A 12,647-nucleotide genomic window follows, 5' to 3' on the forward strand; every position below is an offset into this window, starting at 1 on the left:
TTTCTCACATAAAGAGATGACACTTGGCTAACATAAAATACGGGGAACACTATCTTAATTTCGTGCTGCAGTTCGTGTCGAAATGCCAGACCTGGTGTCAACATTATCAGGACTTCTATACTAGTTGGGAAACAAAACAGTCAGCATAATTCAGAGACCTCGCCAGGAGCACCACAGAGGTCGCTTTTAGGTATAAAAGTATTTCTCTCTCTCATCACATCTGCCCCCCAGATGCCAAAACCGAAACTGGTTCCCAGAAACAAGTATTGTAAATTATTTAAGATGCTCTCATGCTTGCCGCTACTCTTCCTTGCATTTAGAGGGCTTGGAATCTTCAAATAATAAAAAATTCTGGTGGAACCAACCCATCTATGATGACTGTCAATGTTAATGCGATTAGCATTCAAGAAATGTAGCCACAAGCCATATTGGTATACACATCTTTATTCACAATCTGTAGTGGTGGAAATGGGCAAAGAATGTTTCTCGCATTAATACACGCACGTGCCGCAGTGCCACCACATACCACAGAGTGTACACCTTCAGACACGACAAAGAAAGCTTCATTAAATGCCGCCAGTCCCCACAGACCATGGCTTCTACACCTTTGGATGCTACAAGGAAAGTTTTACTAAACACAGCCTCCCGACTGCAGCCAGTTTTGTCCCGCTGGCACTGTAGTATTAGGGTTCAGCATATCCAACTTCAACTTTGAAGTAGCATCGACGAAGCCGGTCCAGAACCAAAGGCGTTTACTGCCCAAAAGCGCGGCCTTAAAACTGCCAGCAACAGTGACATCATGAAGTGCCGTGTGTAGTCCATCAGTTTGCCCCACACTCTGCACTCCATGCTTGCACTGCAACAGAATGAACTACATCATGATTGCATAGGTGTCTATTTCAGGTGTCGGCTCGACGAGCAGGTGCTCTCAGTTGGACATGCACCTGTGGAGTGTACTTGCAGCAATTGAAGGGCGCTATGAAGAGGTCAGACATCGGCAGGCCAAAAAGTGCGTTAAGTATTGAAAAAATGCTAATTGCATTAGAATGGCAAGTCAGAAATGTCATGTCGGTACTCCTTTAAAGGACTGTCAAGGCAAGGCAGCAAGAAGAATGGGCCTGGCGGCAGGTTTGTCACCCCGTTCCTAAGGGGATGCTCATATATTATTCACATAGCGCTGATGGAGCAGTATGAAGAGGTAGCATCGATAGGTTCTTCTGTAGACAAATGGTTATATGTCATGGGATTTTCAGAACAGATGCCAAGGAAAGCGCAGTACAGGATGGCAGAGAACTAGGTGGTGTGATGAAATTGGGATATTTGCAGGCATAAGATGAGGTCAGGCGACACAAGACAGGGGTAATTGGAGATTGCTGAGAAAGGCCTTCGTCATGCAGTATCGTTTGTTGTATCGTATGTTTATTTGTTTAATGTATCGTTTGTTTATTTCATTTATTAGGCACAAGTAATTTCCCCAATGTTGTCCTTGGTGTCAGTGTTTGTTGGCTTCTCATGATACCCTGTGTGTATGAGGCCCAACCGTGCAGTCATTTGCAGTTCACTCCTTAAGATGCAGGACTTGTCGCGTCATCTCCTGAACAGCACCTGACACACTTTGCAAAGTGATTAATTGCAGTTTAAATTGCGGATCTGGAGCCTTAAAGAGGTGCTGAATTTTTGGACAACTTCAAATAGCAAAGACATTTCGTATCTGTACACAAGTAGCGCTAACCATTTACTTGACTTAACGTGTGCCAGAAGTACTTGGTTGCAGACTAATTGGTTTATACTGAATGAGTAACACACTACACAATATGCATGGAGAGTGGAAAGAGATCTGCGCTCTGCCTCATGTATTTTTCACAGCGTGTTAGCTTAGTTAGTGCATGCCTTTAGCATCTCTTAAAGGGACACTAAAGAGAAAAACGATTTCTTCTGCATCAGTAAATCACCTTTCTACGACGCCAAATACACCACTCTTACCACGATAAGACGCTTGGTAAGCCAGAAAAAATGCACAAACAAAAGAAGGGTAGCAACGCCTCTTTCAAGTTCGCCCACCTGGTCGCTGTGACGTCGTGGGTTTTGATGGCGTCTTCTAAGGCCTAGTAATTATATATAGCGGTACAGATTGACTACATTGTGTTCTAAAGCGACCAAATATTAAACATGGCAAGTTTCGGGAACCTTTACTCGGCCAACGTGGCCCAAATGTGAAAACATACTTGGGAATCCCCGACGTCACACTGACGTACTGGCGTCAGTGTTTCGGTGCGAAATTCGAACACCGATACTTCGACCTTCATTTCCTCACCTAATAAACTATTATTTTGAAACGACTGCCTGCAGGGTTCTCATACAATGTTTTATTAGTCTAAACTGATTTATTGTTTCGCTTTAGTGTCCCTTTAAAGAATGCTGCTGTTTACAGCCACAAACTGCACTGTAAGCATGAAATGCTTTGGCTACTCTTCAAATCTCACTTTATCCTTTTGATGTTCACCATGTGAAGAGCTGGTCATCACATATGTAACTCTACTCATGAATGCATCTTTAACCACCACTTCAAATTCGTTGAGGTTTACTGTGGCCATTACTCAAAACTATTGCCATCTCACTGGCTTATAACTGCATTGTGCCAGAAACTACAAACCACATGCTTTTCTAATTTGTTTTTATTCATGCGCATCCACTTTCTCTCTCTCGTTTCCCCTTCTACATTGCTGCTACTCAATGTTGGGATAAGTGAATTTCCCTTGCAGCTGATGTGCAGTCTTCGCACTACTCCTAAAAATTTATGAAACTTTTAGTTATGCTGCAATTGGGTGCAGATGTGCATGCTTTTTTCCAGATGCAGAAAGTTATTTAGCGGCATTAACAGCTTCACTGGAACAACAAAATGGGGATATTAACCTTTTCAGTGGCGATGCACCCTCAGCGTTGGGAGTCCTTTACTCGGCTATTATAAAATGAACACAATGGTTTATCTTTAGTTGTGCATAAATGAAAAATAACAGGAAAATGCTCTCTTGGTGCGGTCCTCGCATTCCTATCTGACAAAAGGAATGACAAAGAACATGGAAATGTACTGGTACATCAGTGACGCTGAAGGGGTTAATGAGAACATAATTGCCAGTCAGAAACGGAGAAACTCTCGCCAGTGCTTCATTTATTTTGTTAAGCCTACGCAGCAGAAACAAACAATCTTGCAGACTAAGCCACGGCAGGTACCATCCTTCCAGCACACAGTCCAAACCTGTAAAGCAACAGAAAATGCAATTAATAATTGGTGAAATTTATTTATTCAGGAACTTGCATCGCCCAGTCAGGCATTATTTTAGGAGGGTCGAAACAATAACCAGTCTGACAACATGGAAGCAAAGAGGCACACTTGTCACTTGAACATTCATCTGAAGTAGGCATCTTGCAAGGATGAGGATACATATTTCAGGGAACATCTACAACACTTGCATCCAACTGATGCCACTTGCTAACCATAAAATCAAAAGTAAAAAAAAAATGCACTAATTCATCTGCATGACATCTCATTTCTTTAACTATTTTAGCATGACCATTTCTGTACGATATGTAGTATTTGCTTATCACCTAAAAACTTCATACCACTTTCATCATGAAAAGTGCAATGGAAAAATTTTAACTGAATTTTCCTTTGCATTGAACAGCTTTCCAACCTAGTTCAATTTAAATGTTAGTTACACTGGAATTAAGGTTACATAGTTACAACTGACAAAGCATGCAGCACGGTTTTGTATGCGTTCAAGTTCATAGATTAGCGCTTGGCCATGAGGGTCGCATAACGTACCGTACAGTCAAAGCTATGAGAGCAGGAATTTAAAGTGCACTGAAAGAGACCATACTTCCAATGCATTCCTCCAAAGACAGCATCACTAGACTAAGCAGCTAAAAAGGCCACACCAGTGTGTTTTCTTCAGCAATGGGTTGCAAGCAACTAATGGACAACCTGGGCAGATGTTCTGATAACTTGTGCACATTTTTAAAACAGCAACTGCAGAGAAACTTTCAACCTACTCTATTTTCAGCATGGCATTGCTGAGCAATGGAACATCTATATTAAATGCGAGCGCATTTCTTTGGCTACAATAACACACTGTGGTCCGTCTATACGACTTCAATACGATAACCATGTTAAAAAGAAAAAAAAAAAAGTAGCCCCTATGAGGTATTGAACCCAGCCATGCAGTGCAGTATCTATCCTCAGCGCCACACTAACAGTTGAGAAGGGGTATGACATCTGTGTGACAGTAGCGTGAAAGAGCATTGCCACCATCATGTTATCACAATATAGATGTGCATGCATGGCTTGTGCATGGTGGGTTGGAAGGTCTCGAGAGATGTGCATTTGTGTTTTGCTGACGAAGCCAAACAGACACACCGTCACGCTCCGCTCTATCAGCTGTAATGCAAGTTTAATAAAGGGTCTTTGCTGTGTGAATGCTCTTGCATAACTTAGATAATCAACGTAGATGGGCTCTGCCAGAAATATTATGTTGCACAATAACCATTGCTATTATCATGGCAGAAATGGTGACAAATTGATGGTGTCCACTTGAATGGCATAACTGTAGAGAAATGTTGTGGTCAAGATTACAACTCAATCAATTGGCAAAATTAAAAGCTAAGCAAGCCAGTCCAAAGAGCACAGTGCATTGTGCATATAAGGCTTGTCTTATAGAACCGGCAGCATTGCAACAGGGAAACAGCGATACCAACTGCTGTCCTAACTTAGAAGCAGCATATAGCAATGTGCCAATTTTTGTTTGTCGTTCACAGAACTAGGCGTGAAATGTGGTGCGCGTTGCATTCGACTCTAGTCAATTCAAACTTCTACTGACCTTGGACATTTTCTTCCATCATTGGAAATTATATAACATACCAAGACAGCATTAAGAGATACACAGATATACACACAAATAATTTTGTACAAAGCAGAAGAGTTAGCAACCGGCCGCAACTAGGTTCTGTTGAAGGCAGAAGAGAAAAGGTCACTGCACACACACATGCAAGGTATCAAGAGCTGTGAACCTGCAGTCTGGTTGGTGGCACCATGTGTATGGAGTGCCTGCCAACTTACACATCTTAATATCAAACATTTTTGGCTCTTCTTTCCAAAGAAGTGTGTTCTTGCCAGCCTATTCTAGTGGCACTGCTCTGCCTTTGGAAGTCTGGAAGCTTAATTTTACTGTCGCCTTTTAACCATGCTTCTCAGTGCACTACAAATGCAGTGGGGGTCAACACATCTGATGTTTTGAGGGTTGCTTGGAGAAACCAGAACTTCAAGCTGCTGGCGTTTGAATCATCACGAGTGGAATGTGCACAGAAACTGCAAGAAAATGGCTGCAACCCGGCATGGCTCACCTCTATGTCTCATAGTCCAGGGGCACGTAGTACTCTGGCTTGTCGTAGCCTAGCTCCTCAGGGGTGTTGATGCCCAATTCGGTGAGCGTAGGGCGAATCTCTTGAAGGATGTATGGGTAGATCTCTTTCACCTTGCTTCCACACTTGTACTGGATGGGAATGATAAATTTGTGACCACCAAAAGCAAAATGTTTATGGCTGTCTGTATCAAGCTACAAAATATACTTTGATGACGATATGTATGGGGCTTTAGGGTGCAAGGCCCAATAAGAAAGATACTTCAACACACAAATACAAATCAAATTCGAGGAAGGTATGGCACTCCAAACATAGGGTATACACGTGTTCTCGCCTACCACACAGTCTATAACATGGAATCTGTACCGAAATATTTTCCCTGTTTGTGTAATGTTTCACTGCAAAAACATTTTCTAAAGTTTCAATGCCACTTTTGAGACTAGAATGTGCCCTGGCACAAAATCATCAAGAGGCTCCGAGAGGTGCTAGTTTGATTATGTGACATTTGTTAATTTCACAGAGACACACATGTTCATTAAACGCTGAATCCCAAGACCTGGACAAGTCAAACGTCACACAAGTAACTTATGAAAGCTCGAGCACCCTGGAGAGGTCCATGGGAACAGCTTTCATTGATGAAGCATTAATCTGATCAGTGACTGCAATAACAGCACCAAGTATTGGCCCATTCGCGACGCTCCAGCTCACCTGAATGGACTCTAGGAATCGAACAGCCAGAGCGAAGTCGTTGAGCCGTCGACAGGCCTTTAGCGCGGCGATGACGATTTTGGGTTCGGGCACCACGTCGAAACCCTGGAGGTCGTTCATGGCCTTGCGGATCTCCCAGCCGTCAATGTCTTTGCGGTTGAAGTACGCTTCGTAGCGGGCGTCGAACTCCTCGTCAGTCTCCTGGCTGTGCTTGGACATCTGCCGCGCAGAGGGAATTGCTAGAAAAAAAAGAAAGTCAACATAATACAGTTTTTAATTAATCGCACACACCGAGTAACGCCTTCGTCTTTAGCCGCAAGAATGGAAGGCTTCACGACACACCAAGTCGCCGGCGGGCAGTCCGCAATCGATTATGTATACACAGGTCCTGTGAAGGTCAAGTTGTTCGCATGGGCAAACGAAACTGTCAGCATTACCGAACGTTACCGAATATATTGGGCAAGAAATGCAGAAAATAACACATATTATATTGCACACGTTCAGAAAACGCAAGATCTCGGATCGGATCTCGAGCCGGCGTAGCACGCACACTACAAGCCAAGGTGCAAAATAACAGCCAGCGAGGCCCGCTGGCACAAATCTGTAGCGGGAGAGGCATACGACGTGAAGTACGCTCCCGAGGGGATGACACAACGGGTTAAGTTCGGGCATTTTCAGCGTTCTTCTCTCAATGATAAGAACGCGTACTGAAACCGTGCACACCACAGTCAGGGTTAGCGGCACTGAACGCAACATAAAAAGAACTCGAGGTCAAAAACTAACATCGTGTTCGTACCAATTGGAAGAACTGCATATTTTGGGATGGTGGCGGCTCGTAGTGCGTTCACACCAGAACGGGCAAGTACCGCGAACATTTTTGCACGAAATAGTTCACTTCGACCTACACCGTTCCTTCCTCCCCTCTGCTAGGACAAGTGACGTCACGCCCATTGTGGTCTGGAGCAAAACGCACCAGCGCTAAAGCTTTTCCTTTGCTTACAATGCCATACACAAAAATTATCACTTAATCTAATAAAATTAATAATATTTAATTGCACATAGCGCACACGGTAACACAAGCTATTGCGTAACAACCTCAAAAATGAACCGAAACCGAAACAGTATTTTAAGTGAGCGCCTGGAGCGCCTAACTCGACGTACTGGAGTTTTTTTTGCACCGCGCTACATTTTGTTGTGCTGAAAAAAAAAGAAAGAATAAAAAAAGAAGCTAGAAATTAATGAAAGCTTCTACCCGGGTTTCTGCTCTCTGTAATCAGCCGAATGCTTCCCATTTTTCCGAACACTGATTGTTGCGGCTTTTCATCGGATTTTTATATATTTAAAGTCAACGAGCTCTTAAAGAGTATTTTGATTTTTTAACATCGTTTCTCATAAAGTATGACTGTGTCCAAAAAAAATTAAAAAAATATGAAGCACTTTGATTCACAGCAGTAACGAGAACTGTTAAAGGTTTGCGAAACCGATGCTGTTTTGAGATGTGCCTTGTCGTGTGCATGTTACCGCTTCTTCTTTAATTTTCTCGTTTAATCGCGCGAGCTTGTTCTTTGTTTATTCAGCTTGCGGTAAACCGCCGCGCATTGGGGGCACATGTGCATGTTTGTGGACTGAAGAAGGAAGAAGCGAGACACATTGGCGAAGATATATGTAAGTCTCTTGCGTTCGTAAGTACTGCCGAATATTCTGCGCCCAATTCTTTTCTGGCGGCTGGTATTTCATACCAAACAAGCACGCATTTTACCAGTAGAATGAGTCAAGAGAACTTGACTTAAGCCAACGAAGCAAGGGCATTTCACGCACGACCCTGTAAGCGTCGGTGACTGGTGATATGTCACTGACAATCAGTGTGACAGGCCGGCCTGAAGGTTAATTAAGGAGAAAACGCGGGGTGTCTCCGAGGTGAATGGTTCGCTCTTACGCTCTTCAGAGCTCGCCGAAGAATCGCGAAGCAGCACTAGAGGCGTCGGTGACGACTGACGGCGCCCGCCGCGGGAGTCTCTGTTTAAGCTAAGGCACTGCTACCGAAGAAAAACAAAACAAGAGAAAAAATATTTAGGGGCTGGAGAATGGCTCGTTTTGAGGGCGGCGTTCTCTACGGAAAGAGGAGTGCGTGCGCGACTGTTTGTATCATTCATGTCGTCACAATGGCGTCGACCGACTTGCAGCGCCCTCTCTCTACGCATCACTTTTCCCATCCGCTCTCCGTGGGACAGGCCTGACTATATAACCATCGTCTGCTCCAGCGCAGCGCCAAACACGACTTGCGGCGTCGAGCGATCGCGAGCTTCGCCGGCGCAAGCAAGCAAGCACAAAAGTCCGAGATCGTCGCGTGACGGCGAACATGGAGCGGTCCTCGCTAGCCGAGAAAAACGAGGAGTGGATTAAGATGGACGACCGCAAGGACAACCCGAGCAAGAAGCAGTCGCGGTTCCAGGTGGCCAAGGTGGACTTCGCCGTCGAAAAGCACTCGGACGACGAGAGCAGTTATGAAGAGGATGGTCATGATCAAGACGCCGACGGCCAGCCGGACGGCCAGTCGTGGAACGCCTGCTCGTACGACACGCACAATGTGCGCAGCCTGCGCCACTACACGCGCGAAGCCCTGCCGCGGCTCGACCACTACAGGAACCTCATGTCAGTGCACGGACACATGGAGCGACCCACGCTCGACGAGCTGCACAACGCTACGCTGTCGCTGCTGCCGGACCAGAAGGTGAGCAGCTGGTCGCCGATCCTGTCGCGCGCAGCGCGCTTGTCCTGCCTTCGAAGCTCTCTCTTTCCTTTTCCCACTTTTTCTTTCGTTCTTTTTTTTTATTAGTATTCTCGCGGTCGTTCGTACGGATCGCGTAATCCGATATACTGACTCGCGCGCGCGCGCACACTCACGAGCTCACCGCAGCAACTCGTTTCAGTCGCTGTCGCCCAGCGGCCGTCGTTCAAAATGCCGGTGCGCGGCGCAAGCTTCCTGGCCCGTCCCCTTTCTCCGTCTCCCCTTGCCGCCGACTCATTGAGACGCCGCTGCTGCTTGCACTGTCTGGGCCGATCGAGGGATGCGGTTCTCGCGCGCGCGTTTTATTATCGTCCGCGATGCCACACTCGGAGAGGCCCAGATCCCCGCACCCTCGCCACCACCACTCTGAGACATTTCAGCCCGTCATCTCCATTTATTGTTTTCTCCTTCCTCGCGACGAGCAGTTTTTTCCGACCACATGCGCACGAGCGCCGGCGAGGAGAATTCGGCGTCTACGTATCCGATCTCTCTTTCTCGCCGACAAATAGAACCCGGCAGGAGCGAGAAGGAGCGGATTATGATCGCCGTTCAAAAGGCGGACGAGGAAAAAGAAACGAGCAGACGCCGCGTTACGAAAGCTGCAGGAGAGAGATATGCGCCAAAAGTGAGGCAACGGCAAAAAAAGTAAAGAAAAAGAAAAACGCCACCCGACACGACGGGTTCATCCTTACCTCCCTTCGTTCATTGAAAAAGAAACTAGTAATAATAAAGAAGGAGGCTCGGAACAACGTGTACACCGCGCTTAAAACGGCGTCTCCCGACACGGTGTTACGTGAACACACACAGCTGTCTGGAAAGGCAGCTACTCCGCATGCGCCGCACTCGGGTCGTCGTCGCTGATGCCGGTGGCAACGCAAGCGCGGGCGCGAATTTTAAGCGGACATATAGCCGCGCGCAGAGCGCCAACCGCAAGGAGGTCCCTCAAATCTTCGCTTACGCGCGCGCTCGCGGCCCGCGAGAAAGAGTGAGCGACGTTGCGAGAGTTCCTTCCTTTTCTTTTCTTCTTTTTAACTCGCGATTTTTGCTGAAAGAACGACGGCCTTTTCAAAGCAAGCGGGCTTGAGTGCTCTGCTGCTCCCGCAACGGCGGCAGCCACGCCAATTCGGAGGAGGAAAGCAGTCCGCTTTACGCCGTCGTCTGCTACTGTCGTCTGCTGTTGCTGCTGCTGAATGGCCGCCGCGGGGAGAACGACTGCCCCCGTCTCCTTTCATACTTTTCTTGTGCGGGTGGGCACCCCACTAGTACCGTGTTTTCCCGCGCGTAACTTGGACGCGTCTGTTTTCAATGAATTCTTGACACAACGATGGGACCATGAAAGTGTATAAAGCGCTTATGACAGTGCTCTTCCATGAAGTCTGCAAACGACAAATGCGCTCTTCTGCGCAAGTGTAATTAATATGTTCGGTTTCCTGACGCTATGACTACTGCTATTCCGTGCGCCGCAATACGGTAAAAAAAACACACACACACACACACACACACACATCCTGTACTGGGCCGCCGCTTTAGCTTCTTAATGCATTTTGCCTGAGTGGAAAGAAAAAAAAAAGAAGAACGAGGAAATAGTACATTTCAAGCACAACTGTTGCGTCGCTCATTGCGTATTGCGAGCAAACCCATTTTGTTTGTTCTTTTTCCCTTACAACGAAAGTATAGCAGAAACTAAGTCAAATGAGCTCCTGTTGGCTGCCCACGGCACGAAGATCGTGGGTGTTATAGCCGTTTTGGGCTCGACAGCCTACGAAAACTAAAACAACCAATGCGCAATATTATATACGAGCCTAATAAATTCGATGACATCATAACCGAGCACTTAAAATTGATGCTGTGAATCTCAGTAAAAGATGCAAACATCGGCTTGATGAACAACTTTTTCGAATTGGCTTAATACCCGCCACTGACTGGAATCTCCAGGGTTCCACATTTCAAATGAAGAGAGATAGAGATTGAGAAAAAAGCTAATTAGCAGCATGTCTGAGCGCTACCTCCTTTATCCTTTCTATAATGCCGAATTATATAAACCTATATGTTCTTTATATTTCTTTACTCTGTGTGGTGTTACTGCCGAGATTTATTCATAACCTATAATTTTTGACAATAGAATTACGTTCGTAATTCTTTCTTTTTGCCTTGAAAAAAAAATACCACTTTTACGTTAGGTTTACCTTCACAAAAAATTATTCAGTTTATACAATGTCTGCTCACGTTATTATCATCATGTTTATTCTTGGGGGAGGTGGGGGGGGGGTGACTTATATAGGTTGTTTCTAATCAGCCTTCGTCGGCAAGTATAGACTGTTCGTAGACAAACCGACCCCAGGTTTGGAGGCCTAATGGTATAGACATTTAGCAACTTTTGTTGGTAGGCAGACTTCATATACAGATAAGTAAAAGAACAAACGTGCTAAGAAATCGCGCGATACTAATTTATGGGCTGATTAGAAAAAGTGTTTAAAGAAGTACTGTGCTGAAGTAACCTCGGCTAAGAACAAGTACTACTCCCGCGACCTACCTTCATTACTAGCTTCTGATCCTAGAAAGTTTTGGCGAACCATTGCTCCAGACAGCACTATCCGTCACATATCGCTACAAAATGATGACCAAGTCGAGCTATCAGATCAAGAGAGCGCATATGAATTCAACAGGTTCTTTTCATCTGTGTTTACTGCTAAAGATCATTCCGAAATGCCCATTATTCCTGATCGTGAATTTTGATACATGGAGCCCATTGCCATCACAATTCAAGGAATCGCATGCCTCATTACAAACCTTAAAGTATCTTCCTCTGCTGGTCCCAATAACATATGTATGTTCCAAAATCTTGAAGAATACATTGTCTACCTCTAGTAAAATATTATATCACATTTTTACGCAATCTTTATCAACAGGCTATCTTCCACTTGATTGGAATGTTGGAAAAGTAATTCCAGTGTTTAAAAGCGGTAGCAGGAATATGGCGGAGAACTACCGCCCTATCTCGCTTGCTTGCATATGTTGCAAAATGCTTGAGCATATTATTGCATCAAATATTTATAACCACCTCCAGTTTAATAGCTTCTTTTTTAATAATCAGCATGGATTCCGAAAATCTTTTTCGTGTGATATATGCAGTTACTGGAATTCACCACTGACTTGCACATTAACATGGATGATAACCTTCATGCTGATTGCATCTTTCTTGACTACTCAAAAGCATTTGATCGCGTTGCTCACTGCCTCCTCATCGCTAAGCTATCTACTTTTAGACTAGACTCACTAACGCTATATCGGCTTGTAACTTTCTATCTTTTCGCAAGCAGTTCACAGTCGTCAATAATTTTGCTTCTTCCTTTTTGATGTCACATCCGGTGTTCCCCAGGGCAGCGTGCTAGGACATTTGCTTTTTAAATTTTATATTACTGACCTGCCTTCTAACATTTCCTCTTGCATGCGACTATTTGCTGACGACTGCATCGTATACCGCACTATTGAAAGTCATGATGACCATTTGATCCTCCAAAAGGACCTTAACTTCGTTTATGCCTGGTGTGATAACTGGCGTATGACGTTGAACTCGAATAAGTGCAAAACAATTTCCTTTACTCGTAAACAGTCGCTTTCTAACTTCACGTATTCTCTAAACAACGTTTCACCGCCCCGTGTGTTGTCATATAAGTACTTAGGCTTGCATCTTACATCCGACCTTTCATGGAAATTGCATATCACCAACATATGT

At 45.0% G+C, this 12,647-nt stretch overlaps 2 protein-coding genes across 5 annotated transcripts in view; one reads left to right on the top strand and one right to left on the bottom strand.

The window, feature by feature from the left end:
* Positions 1-3,149: 3,149 nt before the first annotated feature.
* On the bottom strand, positions 3,150-7,079 carry COX5A (Cytochrome c oxidase subunit 5A). The gene is made up of 4 exons (XM_065446748.2): positions 6,920-7,079; positions 6,124-6,362; positions 5,398-5,546; positions 3,150-3,256 (listed from the first exon to the last, which is right to left on the bottom strand). The coding sequence occupies exons 1-3, from the start codon at positions 6,996-6,998 to the stop codon at positions 5,400-5,402; spliced, it is 465 nt and encodes a 154-aa protein (XP_065302820.1). The 5' UTR covers positions 6,999-7,079; the 3' UTR covers positions 3,150-3,256; positions 5,398-5,399.
* A 599-nt stretch (positions 7,080-7,678) lies between these two features.
* The window catches only part of LOC135913772 (solute carrier family 12 member 2-like), a 146,232-nt gene continuing 141,263 nt past the window's right edge, over positions 7,679-12,647 (top strand). The window contains exons 1-2 of one of the 4 annotated variants that reach the window (XM_065446530.1): positions 7,679-7,788; positions 8,307-8,854. In XM_065446530.1, coding sequence (XP_065302602.1) covers positions 8,483-8,854 — 372 coding nt within the window. In that variant the 5' untranslated portion in view covers positions 7,679-7,788; positions 8,307-8,482. Of the gene's footprint in view, positions 8,855-12,647 lie in introns of all 4 variants that reach the window. The other 3 variants (XM_065446576.1, XM_065446652.1, XM_065446459.1) reach the window with 3 other exon arrangements.

Source organism: Dermacentor albipictus, chromosome 1, assembly GCF_038994185.2.
Source record: "Dermacentor albipictus isolate Rhodes 1998 colony chromosome 1, USDA_Dalb.pri_finalv2, whole genome shotgun sequence".
NCBI lineage: Eukaryota > Metazoa > Arthropoda > Arachnida > Ixodida > Ixodidae > Dermacentor > Dermacentor albipictus.

What these genes read in the sequence shown, in the direction of transcription:
- COX5A (XM_065446748.2), bottom strand. Translation starts at nt 6,998, where the DNA reads ATGTTCGCGGTACTTGCCCGTTCTGGTGTGAACGCACTACGAGCCGCC. An exon ending in ATATGCAGTTCTTCCAATTG is followed by an intron (nt 6,363 to 6,919) that starts GTACGAACACGA and finishes TTTTTTTTCTAG; the next exon opens with CAATTCCCTCTGCGCGGCAG. An exon ending in GATTCCTAGAGTCCATTCAG is followed by an intron (nt 5,547 to 6,123) that starts GTGAGCTGGAGC and finishes ATTCCCATCCAG; the next exon opens with TACAAGTGTGGAAGCAAGGT.